General features: G+C 40.0%; 2 protein-coding genes across 4 annotated transcripts; both read left to right on the top strand.

Moving 5' to 3' along the window:
- The first annotated feature begins 86 nt into the window (after positions 1–86).
- Positions 87–5,170, top strand: map9 (microtubule-associated protein 9). Of its 2 annotated transcripts, XM_069168240.1 has the most exons (13): positions 87–402; positions 514–604; positions 692–1,207; positions 1,311–1,504; positions 1,594–1,702; positions 1,796–1,863; positions 1,979–2,040; positions 2,127–2,289; positions 2,703–2,789; positions 2,905–3,066; positions 3,160–3,305; positions 3,834–3,969; positions 4,604–5,170. In XM_069168240.1, exons 1-13 carry the CDS (start codon positions 331–333, stop codon positions 4,721–4,723), a joined length of 1,926 nt encoding a protein of 641 aa, XP_069024341.1. In that variant the 5' UTR covers positions 87–330; the 3' UTR covers positions 4,724–5,170. The 2 variants fall into 2 exon arrangements, with proteins under 2 accessions (XP_069024341.1, XP_069024342.1); XM_069168241.1 differs by lacking the exons at positions 1,594–1,702; positions 1,796–1,863.
- Positions 5,171–7,581: 2,411 nt separating this feature from the next.
- Positions 7,582–13,201, top strand: ugdh (UDP-glucose 6-dehydrogenase). Of its 2 annotated transcripts, XM_069167489.1 has the most exons (13): positions 7,582–7,686; positions 7,801–7,865; positions 9,092–9,253; positions 9,773–9,874; positions 9,960–10,160; positions 10,237–10,434; positions 10,822–10,969; positions 11,066–11,160; positions 11,278–11,408; positions 11,684–11,823; positions 12,427–12,518; positions 12,624–12,734; positions 12,847–13,201. In XM_069167489.1, exons 3-13 carry the CDS (start codon positions 9,092–9,094, stop codon positions 12,955–12,957), a joined length of 1,491 nt encoding a protein of 496 aa, XP_069023590.1. In that variant the 5' UTR covers positions 7,582–7,686; positions 7,801–7,865; the 3' UTR covers positions 12,958–13,201. The 2 variants fall into 2 exon arrangements, with proteins under 2 accessions (XP_069023590.1, XP_069023589.1); XM_069167488.1 differs by having other exon boundaries at positions 7,624–7,865.
- Positions 13,202–13,235: the final 34 nt, after the last annotated feature.

A 13,235-nucleotide genomic window follows, 5' to 3' on the forward strand; every position in this document is an offset into this window, starting at 1 on the left:
GACTTGTTTTGGGGTAGTTGTTGAGAGCATGCGCAGTGTTAAAATGTTTCGCGCATGCGCAATGTTTAACCCGAAAGTTCCACACGTTTCCCCGGGTAACCGTAAACAACTCCGCTCACCCGCAGCAGCTATTTTAGCGTGTTATTCGGTTGTTTATCGTGTATCACGAGCGATATAACTTGTAATGACCCATGCGGCAATCACGTCATTAACCAACATTTGCATGAAGGTAATTTCACTATAATCGCAGCATAGGAAGATTAGGAGCTAACTAGTTAGCATGCTAATGTCAATACACGCAATCGAAGGGACGTGTTTATAGTTCTCAGGATGACAAATCCGCAGTTAAGGACGCTGGCTTACACGAAAAGCCCGAAAACATCGAAAAGAACTACATTTCAGGTAAAAGCTTTATTGTCTGTTTTTCATGCCAAATGCAAAATGAAGAAATGATTGGATTAGTTGAAGCCTGTTATGAAATACCATGTCATGATAAGTATTATGTCGTTGTAGGATGAACTTCAGGCCGCTGTCTCTGCCAGGGTAAACAAAACAAAAGCAGATCAGTACTCCTACTCTGATGACTTTGATGAAGATGGAGATGGTAAGATGGCAGAGTTTCATTATATCTAAATACATATCAACTCTTTAGATGAGTGGCTGACTAATCTTGCTATTTACCATTTTTCAGATATTTTTAATAAACTCCTCAAAATAAGAAAAAAGAGGTCTGATGCTTTCAAGGCTGGGAAGAGTAAAGCCAAAATCAACAGCTTTGAGCTTTCAGATGATGAAGACAAACAGAGTAGAACAAAGAAAGTGTCATTCCTGAAAACCCAAAGAATCCGCTCTCCCTTGAACGACACACAGTCAAATGAAAACGAGCCGCCGGACTCCTCCTTTGGAGATTATACCAACAATGGGTCCTTCTCCTCGCAGCATTCCACAAATGTCAGTGAAGGTGATGCACAGTTTAAAAACAGCGGTGTGGAGTCCACTGATCCTCAAATCCCAGCAGAGAACTCGAGTATATCGCTGTCATACCAAACGTCAGACGATACTCTGCTGGACATGTCTTTGCCCTTACCGTCTGACAGCAGTGTGGTGGACACTCCGGGCCCGCAGGAAAAGAGTGACATTGTTGATGAAGAAGGCTCCCAGACTTCACAGTTATCAATGTCTGGCCTCAATCACGCGGTTTCAGCAGGTCTGCCTAGCTCATTACAAGATACTATTTTAAAAACACAAGAAGCCATGCCTCTATTTGTGCAGATTTCACTTTTATATTTTCACTACCTGTTGCTATTCAGGTAGTGTCATCGAGAGGGAGCCACCCAGACCCAAGCCACGACAAAGGACCGTTGGGTTGAGCTCTCACACTAGAGAGAAGCCGGCTGAAGAAGCTGAATCTCAGAGTCTCAGCAGGCCCCAGACTTCCTCTGCATCAATTCCCCTCTCAAGTGATGCATCCAGCAACATTGCTGTGAGGAGCTGCAGTCCACAGGTGTGTCTCACTGCTTGATTGTTCAGCAATTTAAACTGCAAAGTAAAAAGAATTCATCGGTTTAAGTTTGTTATGTTGTGTCATCGTAGTGGACAGAGGAAGATCAGGCAGGTTTATATAGACTCAGCAAATTCTCTTCAAATAAGAGTGAGCAGTCACAGCTCCTCACCAAGTCCACGGTTGATTCTGGATCCAGAGGTAATAAATGTTATGTTCATCCCCGTAGTCTTATTTTATATCAGTTGTATCTCAAAGTCTTTAATCCTCCTGATTTTTGATTGATTATTTTAGATGACTTAATTTCTGGTGACAGTAAAGATCAGGAGAGAAACTACTCTACATCCTTTGAAGAATTTAATGTAAGACATGTTATACATTGTCGAGTGATTCATGTTTCGTCCCATGTTAGATATGATCCAAGTCTTATTTTTAGTATTTCTACTTTCAGTAAATGTGTTTATTGTTTTCTTTCAGGAATCCCTTGGAGATCACTCGGATCAACTCTCTCACGTCCATGATAAATCATTTGATAGCAGGTCAGTGAACAAGCTGCACTAATAGAGCTCCATGTCCTGTTTAAACAGGATGATAACTGACCATCATTTTGTTTTATTGGAAGTAGGACTTCAAGTTCTCATCTTAAGACCCCTCAGAGGCCTCAGAGTGTGTGCTCCAGAAAAGTGGAGTCAAAGTATTTGGGAACTCTCAAACTTTTGGACCGTAAAGTGTCACTGCAAGAGTCACAGCCACAAGCAACAGATTCACTCCGAGCAGCCATTTACCAGGTCAGTGAGTGGGTGACAGTGAGTGTGCTGTCTTTTCTAGGATTGTTCAGAATGAATGAGTTATATCAAGACAGTGTTTTCAGGTGTTTTGCGTTTTATGGGGAAGGGCACTGTTGAGAAGCACAGAGCATATTGAACGTTAGAAGTAGAGGATGTCTCATGTTGCTGTTGGACAAGATCCTGTGAAATGCTATTAGATATCAGGTGGAGAGAAATTAAGTCAGTTTTGGTCTCTAAAAGTTGAAGTTTCTTAAAGTAATGATATAATTTTAAAACAAGTCCTTGGGAGCCATAAATTACATATTTTGTACTCAGAATCTGGACATGGAAGCTGATTATTTGTGTCAGTAGAGGACATCAGAGTGTTTAAGGTACACCCCCTGTCAAGTAAAATCTCTCCTTCCTCTCACCAGGAATGGCTTAAAAAGAAAAAAGTCAAGTCAAGAGAGAACTTGCAACAGAAGAAGAAAGAGGAAGCTTTGAAAGAAAAAAAGAAGGAGGTGAAACATCGGTTTTGTAGACGAACTCCAGAACAGCTTACCATCTTTAAAGATTACAGTAAGTACGTGGTTGTTGAACATGAACACTGCTCACCATCTTTCTATAACCAAACAGGAACAAGAGGCTAAAAAGGATGATGCTGTTGCATCTTATGAAGCCTGGAAAGAAAAGAAGGCAGAAAGTCTCAAAGCAAAAGCCAAAGAAAAGCAAGATATGATCAAAAAAGGGCAAAAAGCAACTGAGGAGAAAGAAGAAAAGAGGCACTCTGCTCAACAGGTAAACACATGAGTTACTGAGTTATTCTTAAAGCTGTAGAAAGTATTTTGTGTCCAAAACTGATGTTAATCAGTATTTTCATAATAATTGAAGGTGTTTGAGAAATGGAAAGGTGAGCATGATCATCTCCTCAAAGAGAAGTACAGAAAAGAGAAAGAGGCTGAAAATAGACTGAAGCTGAAAAAACAAGAGAAGGATGAGGACAGAAAGACAGACAGCAAATCTGCTTTTTGTAACTGGTAAGTGGAATTGACTGACTTTGTCTTATATTATCTATTTAAAGGTCATGAAACATTACATGCATCCTTCTGTGCACTGGCTCTATGGAGTGTCTCTTGATAATCAAGTAAAGTAAAGCTCAAATATAGCAACTTTTAGTTGTGATATTTGGGCAAAATGTTAATAATTACTCCTGTTCTATCAGAAGACGACTAATCTTTACATATTACTGCCATTTAGTGGATACAGGGGCAGGATTTTACTTCCATGTTTCATAAAATTGTCTTACTGTAGTCAATGTATAACCAAGTGTTAAACCCTCACAATATGGACTTGGTGCTTTTCAAATAGCTGCAAGCACTGAACCACTCAGCCAAACCTGTCCTCTCACACACAAATCTGTCATAAACTTATTCACCACTAGAGGGCAGTCAATGCTGCATGTTTTTTTCCACATTTCATTTATCTGTTACAAAAACAACAGCAAAGTAATTCTCATCTAAAACTTTTTTTTTTTATTTTTTTTTTTACCTTTTTTCATGATACAGGTGTGAAAAGAAGAAAGACGTCCTCCATGAAAAACACAGGACGGAGAGCAAAGAAATCCAGAATAAAGCAGAGGAGGAGCAATACATGAAAGAAGAGAGAGATAAAATGGCTTTAGACATGTATGAGAACTGGCTGGTAAGTAGAAAATACTAGTGATAGTATTATCATTTCTTGCTATTTAATACTTTCACACCACTGTTTCAGAGAGAAATATTATATTTTTTACTCTGCTACATTTATTTGATAGCTGAAGTCACTTAAAAGTTTCTAAAATGAATACACCCTGTTAAAGATTAAATCACTATTTTCCATTTTTCTACCTTGTGACCTCTTAGAAAAGTGTGTCTGGGACCTCTTGTCAAATAGCTGTTTTACCAGAGCAATATTTCCTTTCTTAATTTCTCACATAGTTTCATGAAATAACCGAGGCCCTATATTTGACAGAGCAAAGTTTAGAGAAAGGTCTGAAAAAGAATCAACATTTGTATATCAGAACTTCCTTTGTCACCTATTAATCATATCATGACAGATGATATCACAGATTATTGTTGTGTCCCTCCTGAGGGGGCCTGAACCTTAGGTTGGGACTGCTTGAGTAAACAACCTACAGTAACTGTGTATAGAATAGTTTAAACTCTCTCCACCTCAAGCACCTACAACGGTAAAATTGCACCTGACACAATGTGAAGAAGTCTTATAGATGATGCTATCTGGAAGAGTGTGTATTTTTTTAATGACAATTTTTTAATTATTTTATTTTTCCTGGCAGGCAAGAAAAGATCTAGAACAAAAGAGACACCGAGAAGAGAGACGGATACAAGCAATACTCCGAGACAGTCCACCTCCACCGTGGAGTCCTCCAAATAAAACCATACCGTTTCGAAAATGACAATTGAAATGTAACATAACACCTCGAGAATATCTGTTGGTGCTATATTAATTTTTTTGTATTTTGTTGGTAAAATTTTATATTTTTGTCCAATTTTGTACTAGCAGCAGCTCGAGAGGAAGTTTATATTTTTTATAATTGGGATTATTTGTTATTTCCATGTTTTACAGCAGAAAGTAAAGTATCAATAACATTACATTACATAATATTAATGAGACAAATATCGATTGATCCTGTATCAATGCTTATTGTTAAACTGCTGTTGATTTACCTGCAAAGTTTATATTGGTCTTTATGTTGCAAGAAGTTCCAAAATCTCACACAACCTTACAAACTGATCTTTTTAACGTTAGATACCCATTTTTAACCTCTTTTTACCTTTTTTTTGTTTTGTTAATTTAATGGGTGAATTTATGTATTATGGTTTTAAAATGCTGGTAATGTTAATGGGATTTTTATTCTATCTTCTAAAGCGTTTAATTAGAAAGAAAAATGCGTTAAGGAATGCAACACCACAGGAAGCCAATTATTTCTCCCTCACAGTATGAGGGTAACAGTAACAAAAGGTTTCTACAAAGAAAAGTATTAAGGATTTACAACAACGGCAAAACTTAATTGTCATAACGACTGAGTGCTCTGAGGGCATTTATCTATGTGCTTTTTATCAAAAGGTCACGGGAAGACGACCGGACACAAACGCATGTTAAAAAGCAAAAAGCCTGGTTCCACATGTGAAAATTTAGGCAAGTTAAAACAACCACAGGGCCCACACTGAGAAAGAGTTTAACATTCAGGTTAGATAAAAAATAAAAAAAATAAAAAAGACTAACTGGTAAGAAAATCTAACTCCAGGAATCATGTGAAAACCTGAAAAGGGAGCAGGCAGTGGTGAATAGGAGGAAGAAGGAGAGGGGAAAAGGGAGAGGAGGGAGTCAGGTGATGCAGCAGGTGGGAGGAATTGGTCTGAGGTGGCAAAGAATGGGATAAAGGGAATTCAAAAAAAGCATAAAAGAAGGACAGAAAACCCAAATCAGAGTTTAAATGCTACACAAACCTGTTAACATCTTGCTACGGTGTATATGTTTAAATCAGGGGTCTCAAACTTAATTCCACAAGAAAAGCTTTGTTAAAAAAATTCCAATCTTCTTAAGTGTCTTTATTTTTATTTTTTTAACACAAAATAAGATGAAAAAATAAATAAACAAATTAAGAATTAATAAGTAAATAAATCAGTAATAAATAAAATAATAATAATTTGATTTCTCTAGTCAGCAACTATGTGTGGTTTCTTCAGTTTTCTATATCTGCTGTATTCAGATTTAAACATCTTTATTAACAGTTCTTTACCCTCAATGGGTTCTTCTGAACATGAATTGTCCTGAACATGAATGGAACATTGAAGAACATGAACTGTTCTTCTGAACATGGCTTCTCTTGCCTACTCCTTGCTGCTAGAGACCTGGCAGCGCTTCCTCTCGCATAGCATCCCTGGTATTTTGCATAGTCCTCAGCATGTCTAGTTGTGTAATGACGTTTCAAATTGTATTCCTTGTGCACCGCAACTTTCTCTGTGCAAATCAGACACGTCGGGGTGCCCCTGTGCTCAACAAAGAAATACTGCATCTCCCACTTTCCCTGGGATTGTCTGTGCTCATCACCAACCTTTCTCTTCACTGCAGGCTTTGAAAAAGACATGTTTGGGGCTGTGGAATATATTTTAATTACACTTGGTGTCACTGTCGTGTTTAGCCGTGTTTATGACATCATATAAAAATATATGTAGTGTTCATCGTGTGAGGCAATGCAAATAACAAAAATAATGACCCCCAAATAACGGTGCGACCCTATAATTGGTCCGGGTTAATCGGGGACTGTTATTGCCGACGGACAGGTGTCGGTATGTGACTGCAGACCACATTAGGCTACATTATTTCCTTTCTTTTATCTCGCCGCGTACGTATCACTTTGATTTATTTTGTCAGAGAGAGACATATATACGTATAATGTCCCGCTGGGCAGCAACTTAAAAAACTTTTTTTTTGGAAGTGTTGTGAACGCAGCCGAATAGAAACGAGGCATCCAGCCAGGCCCGGAAGAAAACTCTCCACCGCAAAGCTGCTGTAACTTTCACTCATTGAGAAATGTTTCTCTGCCTGCATCAAGCCCGGTCGATGTCCCGCCCCCGAGAGCCATATACCCCACCGTGATTGGTCGGTTCGTTCAGCTCCGCACACAACACTGTAAAGTGCCATTCATATAAAACTCGCGGGCCGCACTAACATTAAACTTTCATATTAAGGTGGGGGCCACAAAATATCGTCTCGCGGGCCGCAATTGGCCCGCGGGCCGCGAGTTTGAGACCCCTGGTTTAAATGCACATATTCCTCTAAATAAGATTACAAGCATGCTCCAGGCTGGTTGCAGTACTCTATACTATGGGCTGCTCAATTTTGGTAACAGCAATTAAAATAACGTCATTTGATAAGATACCGTGTTGTCGCAATTGTCGAATCAAAATGTCCCGCACTATGTGAATATTATTATGGCGTCGTAATTTTGGGGGAACAATACTTTACATTTGTGGCCGTATCTAAAGCAACACTTTTGGTAGAAACTTAAAAAAAAAAAAATACAGTTTTGTGTGTGTGTGTGTGTGTGTGTGTGTGTAAATAATATACGTGTGTATGTGCTGGCATGAAGACTGGGCGTTCCCCCCCCCCCCTCCCCACACACACACACACACACACACACACGCAATCCTTTCTACCTTCTGATTGGTTCTGATCCGATCTAGTTCTCCGGTCTAACCAGGAAGAAAACGAATACTGACCAATCGGAGGCGGGGTAGGCGGGTCTTCGTGAAATCCGAGAGGAGGAAGAAGGAGGCAGAGAGCCGCGGGGCGGATCGGAGTAGTTTATTTAAAGGTGGCTGCTTTATAAAGTTATCGGGAGAAATCCGGATGGTGAGAGTTTATTCGTCGAGCACTGATTTAAGCCTGGTGTAAAGACTTGTCATCGTTTCTAGCGGAACAGTATCTCCGTATTTTGACGCCTGTTTTTTTTTTGGTTTTTTTTAGAGATTTAACGGGAGAGCTCAAATAATCTGTACATTCCTGAAGTTCACGGTGTCGAGCTGGCAAAGGTAACGTAACGTAAACTAACGGCTGCTAGCTTGCTACGATAGCAGGGAGACACAGGCATCCATTCATTCACACTTTCTTGTTTTACGCTCAAGTCAGCGCGAAGAAAGAAAGAAAGAAAGAAAGAGGGGTGAACTAGCTTCGTGATAGCCCTGTTAATGTGTACCGTTACGATACAGACGGTGGCATTTCACTCTGGGGCAGTTTAACGCGAATTTACTGAATGTGGGATAAAAAAAAAAAAAAAAGGGGGTCATTTTTCATCAGACGTGGCTGATCTGCAATAAAAGGCTCTTTTATTTTCTACCTGGCTGCGACGGTACGACTGGTGACTTAGTGCAGCACCGCTGGACCACGAGAGGAAAACGGAAGGATTCAGGGAGATTGGGAAACTAAAGGCGGATTATTCGAGAGAGTTTGTAGGTTAGACTTTTAAAAGTTAAATCACTGATCGCCGCGGTGAAATGCATTGGCAGATTAATGGACATGTACTTTTCCTGTGCAGCACAGGGCTGCAACTAATGATGATTATTATTATTTTATTATCAGTTAATCTGCTAGTTGATTTTACTACGGTATCGTAACTGAGACAGTATCTGGTAAATGTTTGATGTTTGAAATGCTTGAAAAACAAATCGGTTGATTATTAAAACGATTGCTGATTATTTGTCTGTCAATCGACGACTTTAGCATTCAGACAAGTGTGTTGAAATACTCAAAGTGTGAATGGTTGATCAGAAGAGACCAAACTTACTTCCCTGATTGAGCTCTGCCTTTTCAAAGCAAATTAAGCAGTTAAAACAAAAGCTAAAAGCATAGATGACATCATAAATCAGTTCATCAATTAAACAACAATCATTTTGATAGTTAAAGTTTTCATTCTGGTCGTTTCTGGCTTCTTAAATGTGACATTTTGCTTATCTGTGATTTTTTTTTTTTTTTTATGTCATTGTCAACTGAATATATTTAGTTATTTGGCTGTTTTTGAATTACAGAAGTAATCGGAGGAGGTCACTTTGGACCTCCTGCTTTGTGAACTTTTATCATTATCTACTGACATTAGCAGACTAATTCATAAGAACAATAGTTGTGCGTAGCCCCTTAAAAATTTACAGTAAGTACATTTACTATATATGTATTTGTTTTTTTTATGCACAGGGATGTACAGCATATTCATGTAATCATCATGTTAATTTTTGTGTAATGTATCATTTCTTTACTTTTACAGATGTTTCAGATAAAAAGGATCTGTTGCATTGGTGCTGGGTATGTAGGAGGCCCAACATGCAGTGTGATCGCCCAGATGTGTCCAGAGATCACGGTGACTGTTGTGGACGTCAATGAGTCCCGCATCAAAGCCTGGAATTCAGACACTTTGCCCATTTATGAGGTCAGTGTTATTATACAGAAAGGCCGTGCCAAAGGTATTAGAAGGGGATTAATTGCGTGGTATCTGATAAAACATTAACGGAGGAGTAGGTCATAGTTTATTTGGAGCACTGATATGCTGTGTGTGTGTGTGTGTGTGTGTGTGTGTGTGTGTGTGTGTGTGTGTGTGTGTGTGTGTGTGTGTGTGTGTTTTCCCGGAAACTCTTAATCTTATCTTTGAGATTCATATATCTTGAAAGAGTCTGCACTTTTATTAGTCAAGCTTGTGTTTCAGATTTAGATGTAGCTAGGCAACTGTTACAACCAGTGGGTATTGTAAAGTATTACGCCACCTCCTTAATTAGTTCCAGACTATAGAAACTTTTCTATGTCAGCCCCGACCACAAGATATCACATCATCATGACGAGTGTGGGGGAAGTTAATGACGTCTCACTGTGAACTCATGACATTTGCAACTGTTTGTGGCGTGTTTGTCACCACCTCTTCACTGACACATCCTCCCACTTCCTTCCATTTCAGCCAGGACTGAAAGAAGTGGTTGAATCATGCAGAGGGAGAAACTTGTTTTTTTCTACAGACGTAGACTCGGCCATCAGGGAAGCTGACCTCGTCTTTATCTCTGTGAGTTCGTCAGTAACCCCCTCAACACACACCACACAATTCTTCTTACTGATTGGCGAGCTAAAGAAATAAACGTCTTCCTCAGGTGAATACTCCAACCAAGACCTACGGGATGGGGAAAGGTCGCGCGGCCGACCTGAAGTTCATCGAGGCGTGCGCTCGGCGGATCGTCGAGATGTCGGATGGCTACAAGATTGTCACAGAGAAGAGCACGGTCCCAGTCCGAGCAGCTGAGAGCATTAGAAGGATATTTGACGCCAACACCAAACCCAGCCTCAACCTGCAAGTGTGTATGATCACGTGTGCAGAACTCTCTGATATCTGTTGTTCTGTTTGTTTCTAAAGTTGTGCTGTTGCTTTAGGTGCTGTCCAACCCAGAGTTCCTTGCAGAAGGAACGGCAGTGCGGGATCTGAAGGAGCCTGACCGGGTCCTGATTGGTGGAGACGAGACCGCTGAAGGTCAAAGGGCAATCAGAGCGCTGTGTGCCGTGTATGAGCACTGGGTGCCCAAAACACGAATCATCACCACCAACACGTGGTCATCTGAACTGTCCAAACTGGTGAGTGTGGAGCTGCAGCTAACAATTTATCCCACATCATATGCAATTAATTTTCTGTATTTTGTACCAACTAATTGATGACTCATTTGTCAATATAAGGTCTGGGTTTTTTGGGGGAAAATTTGGTTTCTCAGACCCCCCCATGACATATTTAATTGCTTGTTTTAACAGATCAACAATAGAAAGATGTTCAGTTTACTTTCATACATGACTGGGCTGTAGCAATTTTTTTTTTCTTAAAGAGTGAATAAAAAAAATTATGAAAATGGTTGTCTTTAAATTTCCTGTAGCTCTAAATGAGTGTTTGAGGGGCTTCTTGTATTTTGTTTTTGTACAATCTTTAAAAAAAAAAACGTGTGCATCTTTTGTGTCTCTGCGTGTGTGCAGGCAGCCAATGCGTTCCTGGCCCAGCGAATCAGCAGCATCAACAGTATCAGTGCTCTGTGCGAAGCCACCGGAGCCGATGTGGAGGAGGTGGCCAAGGCGATTGGTATGGACCAGAGAATAGGCAGCAAGTTCCTTAAAGCCAGCATAGGTAAGAGACGTTCCCACAAGACGCTTGAAGTGAGCTGCAGAATTTGATTTCTGTTGAACACGGGGGAATTTTGTCTTTCATCGCTTTGCTGGCCAGGTTTTGGTGGGAGCTGTTTCCAGAAGGACGTGCTGAATCTGGTGTATCTGTGCGAGGCCCTGAACCTGCCAGAGGTGGCTTCCTACTGGCAGCAGGTGAGAAATACACAGCAGATCCATTTTTAAAAAAAAATTATTATTATTATTTTGTGGAGGTTTTAGCTCTCTGGAGTCTCTTTTTTTTTTCTCATTTTGTGACATTGATTTTCTCAGGTGATCGACATGAACGAGTACCAAAGACGGCGGTTTGCCTGCAGAATCATCGACTGCCTCTTCAACACTGTTACTGGTAAAAAGATCTCTCTGTTGGGCTTCTCCTTCAAAAAAGACACGGGTGACACAAGGTTAGTCAGTTTGCACTTTCCTCTCACACCCTTACATCCCAATGATTTTTTTTCTTTTAAATAGCTTTGTAATGTTTGTATTAAAAGCAAGAACCACTTAATACCACAGTGTATAATCTTTGTACACACAAAACATGCTGAGTCACTGCTGATTACATGAACACCTGCCCAGTCTGTTGTGAACCTTAACCCTGATCAGAGTCGACGTGTGTGTGTGTGTGTGTGTGTGTGTGTGTGTGTGTGTGTGTGTGTGTGTGTGTGTTATGTAACTGCAGGGAGTCGTCCAGTATCTACATCTCTAAGTATCTGATGGATGAAGGAGCCAAGTTGTTCATCTATGACCCCAAAGTTCTGAAAGAGCAAATCATTCATGACCTCTCGCAGCCCAACATCTCTGAGGACAACCCAGAACGAGGTGAGTGTGTCTGTGTATATTTCTGTTGGTGTGTTTAACAAAGTTGCAGTTTGCAGTGCAACACTAGATACACCATGTGTGGTCCAGTTGATAAATTTTTGTAGTATCACAAAAAAAAAAAAAGCAAAATAATTTGCTCCAGCAAAATATAACAAATTGTACCTGGTTGCCAACTCATGAATAAGGGTTTGTTTTACTGGATTACATTTTATTTTATCGTTCACAAAAAAATATTTTTGAGCTAAATAAACCATGATACCCAATAAATCAAGCTGCATTGAAAATGTATTGACACAATGGATAAACCAGTGCTGCATGACATTTTATAAGTACACGGTTGTATATGCTAACTTGTTGATAAGAAAAAAAAAATCTTAAAATTAATACCAACAAATTTCTAGTAATCACTATTGTTTCTTGATTTCTGCATTTCTCATAGATTAGTGTTTGGCTTCTATTGTAACAGCTCATCACTGTTTAGTAAAAAAAGATTTGATGTCTTGGATAAGTCGTTTCTTTCTGGTACCAGACTGTGATGACCACCAGGGGAGACGCACTTCACTCACTGAAACAGACTTGGTTTTTGTTGTTGTTGATCTTTAGTGTCCGAGCTGGTGACCGTAACTTCAGACCCTTACGAGGCCTCTCAGGGCGCACATGCACTGGTCATCTGCACTGAGTGGGACATGTTTAAGGTCACAATCTCATTCTATTCATCAAATAAATAAAAGCTCTAATAAATTGTACATCTCAAAGGAATCTGTGAGCTTAAACTTCCTACGTCTCTGATGCTGCCACAGGAACTGGACTACGAGAAGATTTACAAGAAGATGCTGAAGCCCGCCTTCATATTTGATGGCCGCCGAGTGCTGGACCACCTTCACCCTCACCTCCAGAGCATCGGCTTCCAGGTGAGCGGACACGAGACCCGACACGCTCTTCTCATACGCAATTAAAATGCATGTTTCAAACAAGGCAAATATTTGAAAGAATAATAAGTCGGCTGACGTTCTCCGTCTGCAGATCGAGACCATCGGTAAGAAAGTGACGGCATCACGTATCCCCTACACCCCGGCGGCTGTTTGTCCCCGCATCACTGCCAGCGAACCTCCCACCAAGAAAGCTAAAGTCTAAAACTCACTTCTCCTCCACACGATATGCAACACATTCCCGTCTGACATTTTATTGCCCATTTCAAACACTAAAAGTGAATCCACTTTATTAGTGTTTACTATTTCAGTTTTACAATCGTGTATTGTTAAAAAAAAAAAATTTATACTGTTTTTTACAAATATTTTTCTAAATCATGGACTGTATGTTAATCGGTATCTCTGTGAAAAAGGGCCAATGCAATAAAGTGTGACGTGTATCCTTGAAACGTGCCGGTCGTTTATTCCAACGGGGAGAAAATG

Source organism: Embiotoca jacksoni, unplaced genomic scaffold, assembly GCF_022577435.1.
Source record: "Embiotoca jacksoni isolate LCO1_2020_lvr unplaced genomic scaffold, fEmbJac1.0.p SCAF_4, whole genome shotgun sequence".
In the NCBI taxonomy this organism is placed as follows: domain Eukaryota; kingdom Metazoa; phylum Chordata; class Actinopteri; family Embiotocidae; genus Embiotoca; species Embiotoca jacksoni.